Raw genomic sequence first — 17,754 nt, 5'->3', positions numbered from 1 at the left:
GTTTATATTTCTAAACCACCAAGAAACGTTGTTTGAATACGCCCTTTAAAACAATTTATAAAAATGACAAAATAAGTTGTTTAACCGTTTATATGCCCCAAAATATTCATTTGCATTATTTTTATATTAAATACACCTTCATATTTAAATTCAATTATTTAATTTTATCCATATATTTTATATGTTTGTTTTTAAAGTAAGACTGTATAGTCTATTGGCTCTAAAATTATAAGATATGAACGTTAATTAAATAAATTTTATCAAACAACCTCTTATTGCTCAACTTGAAAATTTAAAAAATGTGGTCGTGTCAATCTCCATATGACTCAACAACTTGTTTATTACACGTTAGAATGTGGTACTAATTTTAAATCTTCTATCAATTTTTTTTTCGAAATGTTAATTTTCTACTACAATATACAAATTACTACCCCATAAATAAGTTAATTAGGTTAAATGACACTGACAAAACTCGAAGTAACAAAAAAAAGGAAGAAATTGAGTTTAATGCGGGCCACACTGAGAGGAACCTGAAAACCCGGGGAAAAGATCCGAAAAAGCATGAAATATGAAACTGGGGCCCATTTAGGATAATTACATTAATATTAAAAAAATGTTTTATTCTAATTAGAGTCATGGAGAGTTTGTTTGTTTGTTTTTTTTTAAGGTATGGTTACAAGTGTCAATTTAAATAATATGTCTATTGTAAGACGATCTCACGAATTTTTATCTGTGAGACGAGTCAACATTATCGATATTCACAATAAAAAGTAATACTCTTAGCATAAAAAGTAATATTTTTAATAAATGACTAAAATAAGATATTCGTCTCACAAATTATGACTCGTGAGACCATCTCACATAAGTTTTTGCCCAAATTAAATAGTTTTTTTTTTTAAATAAATAACACAAATATTCTTATAAAATCGTCATCATACACACTAATTTTGTGAGATAAATATTAAATCATCTCTGATTTAACTCATGAAAATATTATTTTTATTGTAAATATAAATCAGATCAATCTATATATATATATATATATATATATATATACCCTCTAACATAAAACTTAATAAAAAATTAAACAATAGATTTTGAGAGGACTCTACTTAATTTTTGAACTTCAATATTTATAATGCACTGGTTTTCTTCTTGGAACAATTATCCATTATTTTTAGTTCTTGATTTAGGCAGGGTGCTTTCATAGCACATTCTACAACACAGAATAATTTCCTTCCTCTTCCTGTTTACTTAATTCACGTTAGTACTCCGTAATGACGTTACCACCACAGAGGTTTCCCTAAATTAAATATCTATCCGAGTGGATCAAGCCCAAAGAAGCCTTTTTTTGAGCTTAAAATGCAATCTTGACCGAAATTAAAAAAAAAAACCAAACTCAATAACTTTGCATACCATGATGATAAATTCTCTCCCTCTTTTCCGCTAATGAGGATTTATCTTTGACAGCAAAAGTTTCTGGTTTGATGGGACACGTCGGTGGTAGAGTTTTTGGGTCTTTGGGCTAATTGTGGTGACTTTACGTGATTGGATTTTGGAATTGTGTCTTGTTAAGCAGAAGACACCAAATTCAGTTTTTCTACAGAAAGTTGGGGCAGCTCATCACGAGCTTGATAAGTTGGATCGGATTGTCTGGGCCTAGTTATAGAACCATTGTTCGACCAAAATGGGCCTTGGGTAAAGACCCGTTTTCGTAAATATCCAGCAGAGGATCCAATTAAGAACTGGTTTCCCAGATGTCAAGTCGAAGCTTTCCAATGGAGACGGAGGTGATAATCTACCTCGTACTTTCAAGTACTTATTGGGTACGGTTCTATCATTCCTATCCACTTGGCTTGACCACGATTAGTCTTAGGATGCTGTAATTACAATGATTTTGCGCTTGTAGCTACGCAATTTTTGTCAAGGGGAATACCATTCATTTTCAATTCCTGGATCGTCAGACACTTGACTGAGGAAGATTATGCGGTATATGAATAAAATTTCTTTTTGTTGCAGTGAATATGAGGATAAGAGTTGACAATTGGGAAACACCCATGTTATGATTCGAATTGATTTTGTAGTTTCTGGTGGAAAGCTTAAATTTTGGTTCCCAATAATAAGACTAGTTAGTTTTGGTAAATAAAGTTTGAATTCTATTTCGTATTTCCAAAAAGAATTTGTGTGTGCGTGTGTTTTAGATTTATTGATTTATAGTTTATTTGCCCTCTCGAGTTGTAATCGCTGAGCTGAATCACGTGTTTCGGTCGTACACTTTTCTTGAATCATATCATCCAAAAATTTTAACGTGCGTGCATGGGGGCAGATGTTGGGTGGTATATCCTTGGATGTTTCTACTGATGCCACTATAGGGCTTGAACATTTTTTTTGTTATTCATGCAAAACATTTCTACTTATTTCCATGCGCTCGGTTGGATTCACTATTTTGCTTTAAGTTGCTTCATTCAAGTAGTTGTTAACTTCAAATGATCTAGTATATTGATGAATTGTCATTGTGTCATGAAGGTTTTTCTGCCTTTTGTCTTGTATTCAATATAACCAGGTCATATGATGATACTACCAAGATATCTGAAATTCCTTTGCGGTTGTTTGGAATGGAGCTTAATTGTTTAATGACTTAATGGTTGAGTTAAAGTGCCATTTTGTTTTGAATTGAACGTAAATGGATCTTCTCCTACGCCCATTAAAGTCCTTGTGCCATTTATGGAAGTAAAAATTTGAAAGACAGCTTTATTTTGCAGGGATGGGGCTTCAGCCACCGGAGCGAATGCAGCAAAGATTTTGAAAATGGCTTGCTTGACTTTCCCTTTTGGAGCTATGGTTACAATTGTAGCATGCTTTCTAGTATTCTGGTGGCAGGACCTAAGTTATTCTAGTCCATATGCACAAGCTATTTTGATTAAGGTTAGCTAATTATGCATTTTCATAATTTACATATCTAATTCTGAAACTAAATTGTTAAAACCTTTCTTTTAAGATCTACATTTCCTCATAACAAAAGGTTTTGCATTTGAAAATAATATATTTTGTATTCCGGATTGATTATGTTATAACCTTCATAACTCTTCTCATTTATGTTTCTCTCTCTAGTTAAGATGTTTTGATGATTGGATTTTCATGCATATGTAGGTTTTGCATGTGTACTTGAGCTACTGGCTGAACCCTTTTATATTTTGTCCCAGACCTTGCTTCTTCTCCGATTGCGACTGCTAGTTGAAACTGCAGCCACTCTTTCACGTTGTATTACAACATATTATCCAGAGAGTTTCAAACTAAGCACCGAGCAGATAACAGAATTGGAGCGCAGAATTTTTTTAAACCCTAAAACTCCAAACTTGAAAGTTCCTGAATTTTCATAGAAACTCATCCTGAAGCAACCTGACCTGGTATGTGGAAATTTTTTGTATGCATTGTCAAACGTGAGGGCCTTTTTGTTTGTTCTTTCAAACGTGAAGAACCTTTACACTCCTTTATTCTTATAAGTCAGAGTTGACCAAATGTATAATTAAATGAATTGAATAAAGCTTTAGTTATTTATTGTACTCTTTTAATGTTTGATTGGAGCTCTAGACATACCTGAGAGCTGCTTTTGATATCCTCAGTTAATCTACATGTTTGATGGTCATGGCCTGCAAGTTTTGCCTTTCTTTATAATCTTCCACCTTTTGTGGTCCTAAATCTTTTCATTTTTAATCCAACCTTTAAATCTATTTCCTTTAATTATTTTTCTGTATGTGCCTGCTTTACCTGGTGCTAAACTTATCTGTTTAGTGTAGAGGGTCAGGTTAGTTGTGACTTCTAGCATGAACAATTGTATGTTATATTTTCAGGAGAAAGCAATTGTATTTTTCCTGTCCCAGACAGCATATGGAGCTTTTATTTTTTAGGTTATTGGGGCTACTTTCTTCTATCCTGAGTTTATAAAAGTGATGTCCTTTTCCCTTTCCGGTATTGCTCTATCTTGAGATTCATGCTTTTATTTAGCTGGCATTTTTTCTCAACGCGTAGTAAGTTGAAGGAAAATAATGATATATCTTGTTCCTTGCAGTGGAATTTTTTATTTGAACACATGGTAGTACTTTCATGATTCCTATCAAACCCTCACGATCTTGTGGTATATCAAATATTAAGTTTGACCTTATTCAAAATGTAATTTAGCTTATGTGTGATACCTTTTCATGCCATATAGTAATATACGTGTTTTTTTTTTTGGGGACCCTGATTAATTATTGGGCTTGTATATCTGTTATGATGTATTAGTTTGACACATGTGAAATCTGCTTCTACGTTCTATGATGTTGGAGCAAAATATTTATTCTTTAATTTGAATCAAGAAGTTTTTCGAAGTGAAAGAAGTCAATATATTCAGTTTTCATTGTAAGCTGCTTATTTTGTGCAGAGTTGGGAATATAATGGATTATGAGTTTATGACCAGCCACTTGCAAACATGTGTTTGATTTTACTCTTCAATCTTTCCGAAAATTGATACTTCAGGTAGGTGAAAAAATGGTCCTCATATGGTTGGACACACCATATAACCAAGCAGTGTATGGACTCGTGGACAAACTAGGCAAGTAGTCATTCATGAAGCCTTTTCCTTGTATTTGTAGTTGCTTGGTGTGGATTAATCACTCACTTTTCAGATATGGTGAGGGATTCCAACAAACCATGAGTGAGTTGTCTTATATGTTTCACTTTGATCTTTCAGGGAGCTTAGTGGTGAGAATGGTTTTTCTTCCATTTGAAGAAAGTTCATATGCTACATTTGCAAGGTCTGCATCATGTTTATCTCCTCTATTTCCTATTTTTACTATAACCAAGAAAAAAGATTTTTTTTCCAGCAATGTTTTGCCGTTATTTGCATTTTCAGATGCTGAAATATATGAGTCAATGCATTAGGTGTGCATAATTGCCGATCCATAGGCCATTATTAGTTGATGATGCAGGTGGTCTTGCTTCTTCACGATCAATATGAATGACGTTCTTTGAGTCTGTTTGTGGTTTAGTATAGTTGATTAAATGATATTATCAATTGTGAACTTCTCCCCATCCTTAGAGTAACGTGTGCTAGTGCACTCCCCATTTTCTAATTATTGACTGAATGTGGAACAAATTGATCATTTCCTATGAGATCGAACATTTCCAGTGTTTATCAACGTCATTTAATTTAGGTTTGTTTTCATTTTTTACTATGTTAACCTTTTAATCTTAATGTCCATGTAGGGGATTACGAAGAGAAAAAATGGAATCTTGGAAGGCGTCTGACAGATGCTCTGAAGCTTGTTTTGCTCATAGGTAATTATTTTGTCACATTTTTGTCCCATAGCAAATCGTTGTTGCCTTCCAGTGTGATAATGCAAATATTATTACTTAGATGATCATTGATGTCTACTTGATTTTGTTACTGCGCCTATTGGTATGCTGTTGCCTTTCTGACTAGAAGCTATTGACTTGAGTTGGGGAACTGGCGGAAATAAGAAATTATAGAATAAAATCTAACTGCTGGTCCATGAATTGTAAAAAGCAAAAACCTTTAACCGATCATTTTAATTTCTTAGCGTTAAACTTCTTTTCAAAATAACAGGTTACAATTATGTTTGGGGTGCCATTTTTCACCTGATTTTCATCTTAAATCCCGAATCTACGGGTATTAATTTTTACTATGGGGATAAAAAAGCTAGCAACCACTTACTGGAGTAGTTAAATTTTAGAGCCTTATAGAACAATTGATCCTGCAGTAGTTTGCTCGTTAAATGCTGCTGAATATAATAAAAAATTATTTATTAAATTTTTAATTTTAATATAATTCCTGGATTCTTTTATACAAAACTTATTTAAGATTGTAACTGTAGGGGACTGGAATAACTTAGGCCTTGCCACCAGGATAGTAGCAAGCATGCTACGAGAGTAACTAATTAACTATAGCTCCAAAAGGGAAAGTCAACCAAGCCATTTTCAGGGCACAAGGCCAAAAAAGTCTTAAAATTTACGTTTATAAAGTGAATTTCAATTTTCAATAAAATATTACATGAAAAATATATTCACAAAATATTATATGATAATATAAATAAAAAGTTCACTAGTAAATATATAGTACTCTCAAGTAAATAAAGAATAAAAATTCAACTATCCATATAAAGAAGACTGCTGCATGTGTCCGTGATCGAACTATAATAAAAAGGAAACAAAAAGCCCTTTGCATGCAGATACCTTTAAAAAGTAGTACTGAGATGATCAGAAGAAAAATCAAAATTGAAAATTTACCCCAACTAAATTATCATGATGTTAGCACTGGATTTCTGTCAAAAAAATTAGCTGGGGTGAGCTCAAAACCATCATAAAGTGTATTCATAACTGGAAAATCTTCCTGGTTTGGACTGTGATGGAAACCAACTGTATACCACAGCACCAAGTCTTTGTTCACAATTGGCCGATTCCTGCACCAATATGTAAATTTAGTCGATCAAATTCTTTAAGAAATGGATCAGCTATAACATGAAACAAATACCTGTTTTCGAGCATTATAATTACCTTTGGCTCCAAACAGCCAAACCATCATCCCCGTGACTCCTATCAGCATAAAAACCAGCAGCCCATGTCTCAGTCTTATTGTAGCAAGTCATCCACACTTGGTGCTTAGTGTAAGCCGCCCTTATCTCTGGATAGTCGTCATTACTCAACAACGTAACTGCTGGCCGCCCCGGGATCAACTTGTAGCCCACATGATTCCCAATCTTGGTCTTCTTATTCGGGTTGATAATCAGCAGCTCAACAGGATCAAAACCTATTTGAATCCTGGCATCTTCTTCTTTTTTCATCGTTTCTTTTACGACCCTCCAGTAGCTCTTTCTAGGTGATGCTTTGGCAGGCATTGTTTTCAATTTCGCCTTAATGAATGAATTTTTGGTACCATCAATGTCAAGGTCTAGGTAGTATGTTAGAAAGTGATCATGGTTGTCTGCAACCGTGTTTTCTGCTACAAGTGTGCCAGAAATGTCTGAAGTTATTTGGTTTGTTCTTGTGTAGTTTACTGCCTTCATTTCTAATACCCCTGTTAGACTTACCTGTCATATTTAAAAACGAGTGAGGGATAACTTATATTTAAAAAAGGAAAATATTTCTTTATTGTGTGAAAAGACATCACCTTTTGATGGATAAATGACAAATTTGACAACAAATGAAGATTTGGCTGAGAGAATTTGAAATTCAATTCTAGGATAGAAAAAATTAATTTTCAAGAAAAATAGATTGTGGCCACTTACCCCTACTTTAACAGAACCACTTTTCTTGAAAATCCAATCAAGAATATAATCATAATTTCCAACTGATGCAACCATTCTAACCACAAGATCTATCTCAGGTTCTCCACTTGTTATCTGCAAAGCCAAACAGTTAAATTACAGAATAAAAAATGCTCCAACAAATTGCACATTTGCACTAGGGTTGGTACTAATTAGTATAGGTAATAGCATCCTCCATTTACCACTTTTCCAGGCACCCCAACTTCTGTATGCCTCCAAGAAACATCACCAGTGTATCGTTCAAATACGCAAATGGCATTCGAGACTTTCTGTGCTCGTCCATCTGCACCAGCCATGTATCCATCCATGTACAATGCATTCCCGTGACAGTCTATGAGTGGAATTAGAGTGCTTGCTGAGCGGCCAAAGCCAAACTCCCCAACATCCATAAAAGTACGATAATACCATTCGTTTGTTGGATCCATATATGGAACAAAAGTTTCTGATACGTGCCCTTTATAAAGCACATGTCGATACTTATTCTTGGAAGAATCATAAATGGAAGCTGTGGATATGACTACCCCTGCACGAGCATGGAATGCCACGTGAAATTTCCAGTTTGCCCATCTGATCTCATGTCCTTGGATGGATAATTGAGAGCTATTTCCATTACAGAATATTGTGCTAGGCCCCTGGCTTTGGAAATCAGTGTCTTTGGCTTCAGGTAATGGTACTCTGAATCTGTCTGAATATTTGATGACTTCCATTGTTTCGACATCAATTAGTAAGCTTACGCCTTCAATAGGCCTAGACCAAATGTTAGTCGTCCCTCCTCGGTAAAAGCATGTAACTCTTACAACTCTTCTTGTGACAACTTCACCAAACCAACCGGTTGTCAGCGGCAAGCAACTGACTTCTGATATGTTAAGCCCTCTTTTTGAGATTGATTCTTGGAACTGCGGATACCTTAACGAGAGTTGGATAGCTCGGAAGAACTCAGTGAACGTGAATGGAGGGTATCCATGGCCTCTGTACATGTCATTTGACACGATTGATCGAGTGATCAAGTCTACTACAAGTTCGCGAGTCTCACCCTTAACCCGAATCACAATCTTGGCTCGACGGCTGGGGAAAGTTCCATGTTTTTTATGCAGTGATAGCCATTTCAGGACATCATTCTTGTCTGGCTCTTCAAGATCAAGAAAATGAAAGGTTAGATTAGGAAACGAGATGAGATGAGAGTTTTGAATAATGAGTTTAACTTGGTTGATTTCATTAGGGGTAAGAGGATCTAAGGGGTGACATAAGCTTGTAGATTCTAACAGAAACCAAACAAAAGAAAAGATCAATAGAGTAATTGTCATAGTATTACAAATTTATCTGCATCAGAGTTGATTCAGAAGCCATAACTGGTACTGGTACCATGTAGCGTAAGCTTGTCCCAAAACCACAAACTTGAACGAGGGGATAAAAAGCTCACACAAAAACTTAAAATGATTTTATTTGATGTGGTGACTGTTTCTACTTGCCTTACCTTCATATCTCAGGATAAGGGACATACTCTTTTTTAAGTTTCATAGAACTTGTTAATGGTCATAACGACTTTGTATGGATTAGTTGTCAAGTTTGATGCTTTTTCTTGCTTTGAAGGCAAATAATACTCGAGTTCTACTCTTTTTGAGGCATCAAGTAACTGTTGCCTCTTTACGTTTCCTATCTGTTTGCTGCATACTTTAATCGATATCATTTCACAAGAATCCCTTTGGGATTTATTAGAAAATTTTATGGGCACTTGGGTTTTATAAAAGCCGATACAAGGCAGGTGACAACTTTAGTTTGAAATTTTTGAATAAATTTCACAAGAAAATCATTGTATTTTTCAACTGGGGGACGACTGCCTTTCACAGGTTTAAAATTTCGGTTTATTACCAATAATATCAACAAAAAAAGAAAAGAAAAAGAAAATAAGAACTTCTGTAAAAATCTAAAAGTACAGAAGTAACAGATGTTTGATTGTAGAATCATTCATAAATCAAATGTTTTACAGAAACAAGTACTTCATTCTGAATCATTTATTTGATATGAGAAGTTGAGAACATAACACAACAAAAATCCATCTCCTTCTCCCTAGCGAATGCACCAGAATTATTGGCCCGATTCACTTAAATTTGCGGAATCAGTGGCATATTGTGATGGTTTAAGCACAGGGTTGTGCTCAAAGAAATTGGTTGGCCGGAGTTCGAATGATCCACTCAAAGTTGGCATGATCGGAAAATCCTCCTGACAAGGTACATGGTGAAAGCCTAAAGTGTACCACAACACAATGTCCTTGTTCTCAATATTCCTATTTCTGGATCAAAATCAAGAAATCAGTAATATTGTCAAAAAAGTGTTTCAAAATGCTAATTTACATGCTACGATACCTTAGGCTCCATATAGGCAAACCATCGTCTCCATGACTTTGATCAGTGTATAAGCCCGCAACCCATTTCTCGGCCTTGTTATAAGGTGTAACCCACATGTTGTACTTTGTAAACTTTCCCCGAATTTGAGGATAATCATCATCTGATAAAAGGGGGCCTGCTATTACTCCAGGGACCAACCTGTAGCCGACAAAGTTGCCAACTCTAGTTTTCTTATTTGGGTTCACCACTAACAGCTCAGTTGTTCCTGAACCTAACTGAATTCTTGCATCAGACTCGGTTTTCGCTGTTTGGCTATTTACCCTCCAATAGCTTCTCCTTGGAGATGTGTTTCCCAGCACACGAACCGTCTGAAGTTTATTCTTGATGAAGGAATTGGCAACACCATCCACGTCTAAATCGAGGTTGAAATTGATGAAGTGATCATGATTCGCTCCTATTGTGTTTTCTGCTAGTATTGGACCATAAACCTCCTCTCGTATTTGATCCTTGTTTGTGTATATCGTTCCCCTCACTAGAAGCAACCCAGTCAACCCAACCTGTCATAGTAATGAAAATTCAGTTCATAAAAGCAAATTACTCGAACCAATTAGTAGGAAACTAGAAACATAATACTAACAATGTTCTACAGACATAATTTGTGTATCTAAGTTGTAACATTATTGATCACTTACTTTGACTTTAATAGAGCCACTCTCCTTGAATTCCCAATCCACAATGTAGTCATAATTTCCCACAGCCGCCACCATTCTCACGACCAGGCTCACCTCCGGTCTCACTTCTTGTATCTGCGTTAATTTCAATTTAAATCATAAAAGTACAACGTAAAATATTGAAATCATACAGCAGCCAATGTCATGTTCTGCTAAAGAATTCAACAAAACGAAACAGTAAACCTAGTGCAACTAACCTCTTGTCCCGGTATTCCGAACTCTGTATGTCGCCACATTATGTCTCCTGCATAACTTTCGAATATGCATATAATATTAGGCATCAATGCGGAGGTCCCGTCCTGTGAAGTGATGTATCCATCCATGAATGTCGCATTTTCGGGGCAATCCTTTAATGGTTCTAGTGTTACCGTACTAAGTCCAAACCCGTACTCGCCAACATCAAAGAAAGTTCTGTAGTACCATTCCTCGGTTAAATCCATGTAAGGAACAAATAGTTCTGATATGAATCCCCTGTACATCACACTACGGTATTTGCCTTTCTCTTGATCATAGATCGAAGCAAGGGATATCATTAGACCAGCTCTCATGTCGAATGATACATGAAGCTCCCAATTAGCCCACCTGATATATATTTATAGAAATACAAGAACATTTTAGTCCTAACATTTCAAATTTGGTACTACTTTTAATATCCCATGCTATTTCTCAAATTAACGCTCGTACGTGTAATTAGATAACCATACCTCACTACATGCCCATCCAATGTAAAACCTGGTCCAACTTGTTTCACCAGGCCCTGAACACTTGAGTTGAACCTATAATTAGTTCCTTCTGCTTTAGGAACGGGAGTCACGACCCGATCTCGAAACGCCACGATTTTCATACGATCAAGATCAACTGTCGTAGCGATTCCCTCTATAGGCCTCATGTAAAAATTCACGGTTCCATTCAAATAATAGCACATGACTTTAACCACTCGACTACTCTTTATCTCCCCATACCATCCCACAGTAAAACTCAAGCACACAACTTCTTTTAAATTGAGATTCCTTCTCCGAATCGAAGCAATAAAAGGCGGGTAAGATAGTGTAAGATTTCCAGCAGCAAGTTGCTCTGCGTAGTTCAGTAAAGGGTAGCCATATCCATTATAAAATTTATCAGATATAATAGAGTTATTCAATAAATTAACGATTATTTCACGGCTTCTTGAATTGACACGGACAATAGCAAATGCTCGGCGAGATGGGATTTGCTGGTTGCGGGAAGATGACTGCCATGAAAGAACATGGGATTTTTCTGGCTCATCTAAACCAACATAGTGGAAGCTTACGTTTTGTGGAGGTGAGGAGAAGTAGTTGTTGATTAAAGTTTGAGTTTGGTTGAGCTCGGATGGGGTAAGAGGGTCCAGAGGATGATAACTCGAACTTGAAAAGACTGCAGAAATGAGGAAAACAAGGAAGAATAGGAGATTTTTGAGCTTGGGAAGCATGATTTCGCTGTGATTTGGATACGTTGCTTCTTCTTCCAAATTATGTAATATATATACACATAGTCCGGCTCATAAAAAATTACATATAAATGTATAATATACGTAATACAATAATCTTTTTATATCTTATTTTGGGAGGCTACCATATCTCCTCTTTCAAGTCAAATGATATACTATATAATTTAAGCATGGCGAGGCTAACGGATCATTTTACAGGTCAATGCCGAGATTTATAGTTTTTTTTAATTGGTAAATCGTAAATAAAAATGAAATATATCCTTGAAGGTCACGTGTTTTGGGAAAGTTGACAGGCGTGTCCTCAGTTATTTATTTTTACGTATATGGATTATCATATCTTGAATGGAGTTATTTTATTTCAGCGATTAATTTATTAAATTAACTAATTTATGTATTATATATATATATAATATAATATATATATATATAATACATATAAATATACCACTTCTGAATTTCTTTATATGTCCTTGTTCATTTAAATTGGCCAATTAAATTATTAGGTAATCTTAAAGGTTCTTTTTGTAATGGATTGTCTATCTTAAATGAATTTGGAATTTCTTTATATGTCCTTGTTCATTTAAGTTGGCCAATTAAATTATTAAGTAATCTTAAGGGTTCTTTTTGTAATTGATTATCTATCTTAAATGAATTTGGACATTAATACACATTCCTCTTTATTACAATTCCTCTTTATTTCTTAAATTTTGTGCCAATTTTTTTTTACATTTCCTTGTTCATTTAAGTTAGCAAATTAAATTAATATATCTTTTTAAGGGTTTTTTTGTGATTCATTATCCATCTTTGATAGATTTGGACATTAATTCACATTCTTCTTTATTTTCTAAATTTTATGTAAAAAAATTATTTATTTACATTTCTTAGTCAATTTTTGTGATTCATTGTCCATCTTAGATATATTTGGACATTAATACACATTCTTCTTCTTTTTTCTTCTAAATTTTAAACTAAATTTATATATAATCTTTAAAAAAAAATTAATTAATCCAATCCTTATAATAAATATGAATTATATTGATTGTTTATTATCATTTGTTATATATTATAATTTTACATATAAAATTTTTTAACTGAGTATTACATATTATTTTATTTATATATGTTTTTTTTTACTATATATATATGTTTATTTGAGTGGTATTATGTTAAAATTTTATTTTTCTTAAATTATTAATCATCGATATTAATTTATAAATGATTGATTCTGATATAAAATTAATTATATATAATATGCATGCTAAAAAATAGAAATAAAATAAAATCCGCAATGTGTTAAAAGTTAGCAAAAGCAAAAGTGATATTTACTTTAATAATAAGTTTAATGATTTTATTTTAATATTATTATGATAATTTAGTAAATTAAGAGAATTTTATTTGACGTTTGTCTATGTGTACTCTATTTAAGTTAATTTTAGTTTTGATTTTGATAAAATTCACTATTCTATTAATTTATTGTTATTGTTTTTTTCATTTTGAATGATATTTGAATTAAAAATATTTTTGCTGATTTATCATTTAAGAGAGCTGTATTATGTTGTGGATTGAAAAATGTCATATAAATAAGTGAATATATATGATTTATTGTCATGATATATTTTTATGTATTGTGTTTTGATATATTTATATGGATAAATACTTATAAACATGATGTTATTAAAACGACTTTAAACATTATCTAATTTTCGTGATTATATTTTTCATTATTAGTCACCTACGTGCATCGCACGTGTACATTCCTAGTATATATAAATATGTGACTTTATATGTGAATTTCCATTTATCTTCTTATTAATTACTTGTTTGGCATTAATTTCTTAATATAAATGTGTCTTTTTTTTATCTTCTTATTAATTACTTGTTTTACATTAATTTCTTACTTTAAATGTGTCTTTTTTTAATTAAATGTGTCTTTTTTAAATAAATATATGACTTTATATGTGAATTTCCATATATCTCCTTATTAATTGTTAATTGCTTGCTTTAGGTTAATTGCTTACTTTAAATGTGTCTCTTTTTTTCCTCTTTATTCTTATTTTAAATACGTGTGACTAATATAAATATGTGACTTTATATGTGAATTTTCATTTATCTTTTTATTAATTGGTTGCTTTACATTAATTTCTTACTTTATAAAATTGCAACCTAAATTTTTTTGCGGTTTATATTTATAAATTATTTAAATAAAACACGGTAAAAGATCGTTGTGATTTGAGCCATCGATTTGGGTTGTGTCTGTCGGCTTGGCCTACACTGCCAAACAGTTTAAGTGAGTTGGGTTGAAATTTTGTCGACTCGTTTAAAAGTGAGCCTAAATGAGCTCGCACAAGTTTATATTAAATATCTATATATCTCATATTATCGATTTTCAAGCATGAATTCTTGATATAAAATGGAAAATACCGTTTTGATTTTAAAATTGTGATGTTACTATGTTGTCCAAAAATTGTGGGTTGTTGAGACATTTTGAGAGTCACTCAAAATTGAGTGCCAAAGTTGACATTTGAGTTGTATTTTTGGATTCCTGACAATATGCTCGTCAACATATTATTTTTAAGTTAGTTTTATCAGTATTGTGAGGGGTAAATATGTTTATTACAATATATAAATATTATCATCTCTTTAAATTAATATTCACTTTCATGTTTGACATGTTATGGGTCTTGGTAAAATAAGAAACAATAAATTCAATCAAATGAATACACAAAAGTCTGGGGCGAAACCAGAATTATATGGTAGCGTGAATTAATATTAATTTTTTTTTGAATTTATCGATGTTAAGATGCATAACAAATCTTATATCATAATATATAAAAATTCATTTTTATAAATGAAATAAATCAATTATATATGAAATATAAAAAAATTCATTACATATACAATCATGTAATTTATTATAATTGCATTTTATTCTACAAGATTTCTTGTCAAACTCAGTGATTGTGGATCTAACATCTATTAAATCAACAAACTAAAGAGCGTGTCAATTAAACTAATTGAGTAGCCATATATTCTTGAATTTCTTAATTAATTTTTTATCTTGATAATTTGTTTCATTTAATATTTTAAATTATAAGACACCGTTACTATAATTAAAGACACATTTTTTTAATGTTTATAAGGACTCAATCACTAACTCAAATGAAAAAACATTTATCTACATACTATATTGAAAATATTCTAATTAATTCACCGCATGTGCTGAAAATTTTATAATTAATTACGAAAAGTTCATTTACAATAATCATATTTAATCTTTTTGGACTAACATCATTTATTTCAAAAGATATTCATCGCAATTATTTATTTGTATGTTAATCTTTAAATCTGAATTATGAAGTATATTGTTTTTCTAAAAGTTCTTAAATAATGATTTAATACATTTATTCGACACTTCAATATTAACATTTTAAAATATATTAATTTTATATTGTATGTGTGCAACACTTCTAATCATAATTATAAAAATTCAATAAAAATTCTAAAAATGAAATGGGTAGCACATAAAAAACTACACAATTAATCAAAAGATAGAAAATAAAAACTAAGTAATTGTTTATTACATATAAACTACTAATACCGACTTCTAAAGATTGAAGTCGGTGAGAGTGGAGGTCATTATGTACTAAAAAAATAAAAAGCTAATGCTTGAATGAGTCATATTGCAAAGTTAGTGAAGTAAAAACGAAGGACAAAATGAGTTAATAAAAATATTATAACGGGCTAAGTTGAACGATATATATATACTAGGAATGATCACTGCGATGCACGTGTGTGATTAATAATAAAAAAATATAATAACGATATTTAGATAATTTTTAAAATCGTTTGAATAACATATTGTTTACGAGTATTTATTAATCTAAATATATCAAAACACAATAAATAAAAGTACACCATGATGATAAATCAAATATATTCACTTATTTATATAACATTTTTCAATTTGCGTGATTATAATATAATGACAGCTCTCTCAAATTAACAAATATATTTTCATCCAAATATCATTCACAATGAAAACAATAAAAATAAAATTAAGAGAATAGTAAATTTTACAAAAACCAAAATCACATTGTATTTAAATGGAGTGTGCATATAGTGATTGTCAAATAAAATTCTCTTAATAAATTAAATTATCATAATGATGTTAAAATAAAACTCCTAAACTTGTTTTTAAGTTCAATATCAATTGTGTTTTTGCTAATTTTTAACTCCTGACGAATTTTGTTTAAATTTTTCCTTTTTTAGAATAGATATTACATATGAACTCAAATATTTTAAACGGTATAGTAACTCAATCGTCATGATTCGATCTATGTATCTAACAAGGATAATTATTGCCCTCCAACAATATCAAGAATTACACTAATTGCAATCTATGATAATCGATCTCATGTCTTTGACTCTTGTATATACTAATTCTAAGATAATGTATTTGCCACTTTATCAAAAGTTATAACTGGGTAACGATGCAACATGAACTAAAATCTTTTAAAATCGTAAAACAACTCAAACGTCACATTTGGATTGGTATACCTTACATAAACAATTGTTGCACCTAACAAACATGATATAGTTGTTATTTTACATTCTAGAAATCATTTTTCTAAATCAAATTTATTCTCACTAACCAAATAATTTCATCGAACACAAAGTATTTTTAATTACTAATAATAATTTAAACACAAATATTAATTGTTAGGGTGACCACTCAATGTATGCTTCATTAAGTTGCAATCATATTAATAATGCATAATGAATTGGTAAACACAACTTAGTTAATTTAATAAGTGAGTAATATTAAATAACAATTTTGTTATTTTGAAATGTGAAAAATAGTTTATATATATATATATATATATATATATATATATATATATATATATATATATATATATATATATATTATATAATGATAAATTAATTAATATGTAGAAAAGAGAAAGAATTGTTTTTTATGTATGTAATTTCATCATATACAATTAGAAATTAATTAATAGGTTGAAAAGAACAAACAAGATAATAAATCAATATATTATATATGATGATTTCGTAATAGAATAATGCTAATATAATCATACTTTGTATTATGTTTAGAACGCAATTGAAAATTGATAACAAAATATATAATAGTAGAAACTTTAATTTTAAAAACATTATTATCTAAAATATTATCATAATACATAATGATTCATAAATGGAATCACTAAATTATTGAGTAACTATTTATTTAATTATTACTTAAATCAATTTATAAAATAAAAGATAAGATAAGATATAAATATTAAATATTCATTAGCAACCCTGAAGAAATACATTAATTTTAGTTAACAACAAAGAAAAATTATGGGTAAATTGATAAATTCAATATACATTAATATCCAAAACATTTAAGATAGATAATAAAGTATAAAAGAACCAAGTAAAAAAATTATTTATTTAATTTGCTACATTAAATTAAATGAATAAGGGTATATTGGAAAATTCACATTTAGAAGTTTAGATATAAGTATTTCAATTGGTCTCACCTTATGTTTTATCACTGTGCAAAGCGAAAGTTCATGCACTGTAGTGTTCTACATTTTCTTAATTTTTCTCTTGATTTCAAATTTAATTTCATCATCTATTGATCTTTACAGATATATTAGAATTTTTTCTAAACATCTAATCTTAAATTTGATCAATTAAACAAATAATTATTATACTTTGTATACAATAATAAATAGATTAATAAATTTGAAGATAAAAAAGTAATGAATTGAGAATAATAAAAAAAGAATGTTAGAATTAATACTATAATTATCTCAATATTAAATTTAACATCCTATATTCAAAAATATTTTTATTGAGGTAAAAACTATGATGAT

The 17,754-nt window shown here is 31.0% G+C and overlaps 3 protein-coding genes across 5 annotated transcripts; 1 reads left to right on the top strand and 2 right to left on the bottom strand.

Annotated features, from left to right (window-relative positions):
• Window positions 1–1,302: 1,302 nt before the first annotated feature.
• On the top strand, window positions 1,303–11,681 carry LOC140811665 (uncharacterized). The gene is made up of 9 exons (XM_073169696.1): window positions 1,303–1,826; window positions 1,910–2,679; window positions 2,763–2,925; window positions 3,151–3,407; window positions 3,852–3,969; window positions 4,421–4,591; window positions 4,730–4,793; window positions 5,245–5,316; window positions 11,587–11,681. The coding sequence occupies exons 6-9, from the start codon at window positions 4,528–4,530 to the stop codon at window positions 11,627–11,629; spliced, it is 243 nt and encodes an 80-aa protein (XP_073025797.1). The 5' UTR covers window positions 1,303–1,826; window positions 1,910–2,679; window positions 2,763–2,925; window positions 3,151–3,407; window positions 3,852–3,969; window positions 4,421–4,527; the 3' UTR covers window positions 11,630–11,681.
• Window positions 6,140–8,859, bottom strand: LOC140811664 (primary amine oxidase 1-like). Of its 3 annotated transcripts, none has more exons than XM_073169694.1 (5): window positions 8,685–8,859; window positions 7,505–8,451; window positions 7,284–7,397; window positions 6,553–7,085; window positions 6,140–6,458 (listed from the first exon to the last, which is right to left on the bottom strand). In XM_073169694.1, exons 1-5 carry the CDS (start codon window positions 8,800–8,802, stop codon window positions 6,299–6,301), a joined length of 1,872 nt encoding a protein of 623 aa, XP_073025795.1. In that variant the 5' UTR covers window positions 8,803–8,859; the 3' UTR covers window positions 6,140–6,298. The 3 variants fall into 3 exon arrangements, with proteins under 3 accessions (XP_073025795.1, XP_073025796.1, XP_073025794.1); XM_073169695.1 differs by having other exon boundaries at window positions 6,143–6,458; window positions 8,797–8,836; XM_073169693.1 differs by having other exon boundaries at window positions 6,144–6,458; window positions 7,505–8,784.
• LOC140811663 (amine oxidase [copper-containing] alpha 2, peroxisomal-like) lies at window positions 9,408–12,145 on the bottom strand. The gene is made up of 5 exons (XM_073169692.1): window positions 11,103–12,145; window positions 10,596–10,980; window positions 10,360–10,473; window positions 9,686–10,224; window positions 9,408–9,612 (listed from the first exon to the last, which is right to left on the bottom strand). Exons 1-5 carry the CDS (start codon window positions 11,846–11,848, stop codon window positions 9,408–9,410), a joined length of 1,989 nt encoding a protein of 662 aa, XP_073025793.1. The 5' UTR covers window positions 11,849–12,145.
• Window positions 12,146–17,754: the final 5,609 nt, after the last annotated feature.

Source organism: Primulina eburnea, chromosome 14, assembly GCF_022965805.1.
Source record: "Primulina eburnea isolate SZY01 chromosome 14, ASM2296580v1, whole genome shotgun sequence".
NCBI classification, from domain to species: domain Eukaryota; kingdom Viridiplantae; phylum Streptophyta; class Magnoliopsida; order Lamiales; family Gesneriaceae; genus Primulina; species Primulina eburnea.
The sequence above is the reverse complement of the archived record's forward strand: the minus strand, read 5'-3'. Positions and strand labels throughout refer to the sequence as shown.

Bases quoted from the DNA above. Each gene is read 5' to 3' on its own strand.
- LOC140811665 (XM_073169696.1), top strand. From the start codon at position 4,528: ATGGTCCTCATATGGTTGGACACACCATATAACCAAGCAGTGTATGGA. The intron at 4,592-4,729 runs GCAAGTAGTCAT...TTGATCTTTCAG, and splicing joins TGGACTCGTGGACAAACTAG to GGAGCTTAGTGGTGAGAATG. The intron at 4,794-5,244 runs GTCTGCATCATG...ATGTCCATGTAG, and splicing joins TCATATGCTACATTTGCAAG to GGGATTACGAAGAGAAAAAA.
- LOC140811664 (XM_073169693.1), bottom strand. From the start codon at position 8,626: ATGACAATTACTCTATTGATCTTTTCTTTTGTTTGGTTTCTGTTAGAA. The intron at 7,086-7,283 runs GTAAGTGGCCAC...TAAATATGACAG, and splicing joins GTGGTTCTGTTAAAGTAGGG to GTAAGTCTAACAGGGGTATT. The intron at 6,459-6,552 runs GTAATTATAATG...ATATTGGTGCAG, and splicing joins TTGGCTGTTTGGAGCCAAAG to GAATCGGCCAATTGTGAACA.
- LOC140811663 (XM_073169692.1), bottom strand. From the start codon at position 11,848: ATGCTTCCCAAGCTCAAAAATCTCCTATTCTTCCTTGTTTTCCTCATT. The intron at 10,981-11,102 runs GTATGGTTATCT...AATATATATCAG, and splicing joins TTGGATGGGCATGTAGTGAG to GTGGGCTAATTGGGAGCTTC. The intron at 9,613-9,685 runs GTATCGTAGCAT...ATTTTGATCCAG, and splicing joins TTGCCTATATGGAGCCTAAG to AAATAGGAATATTGAGAACA.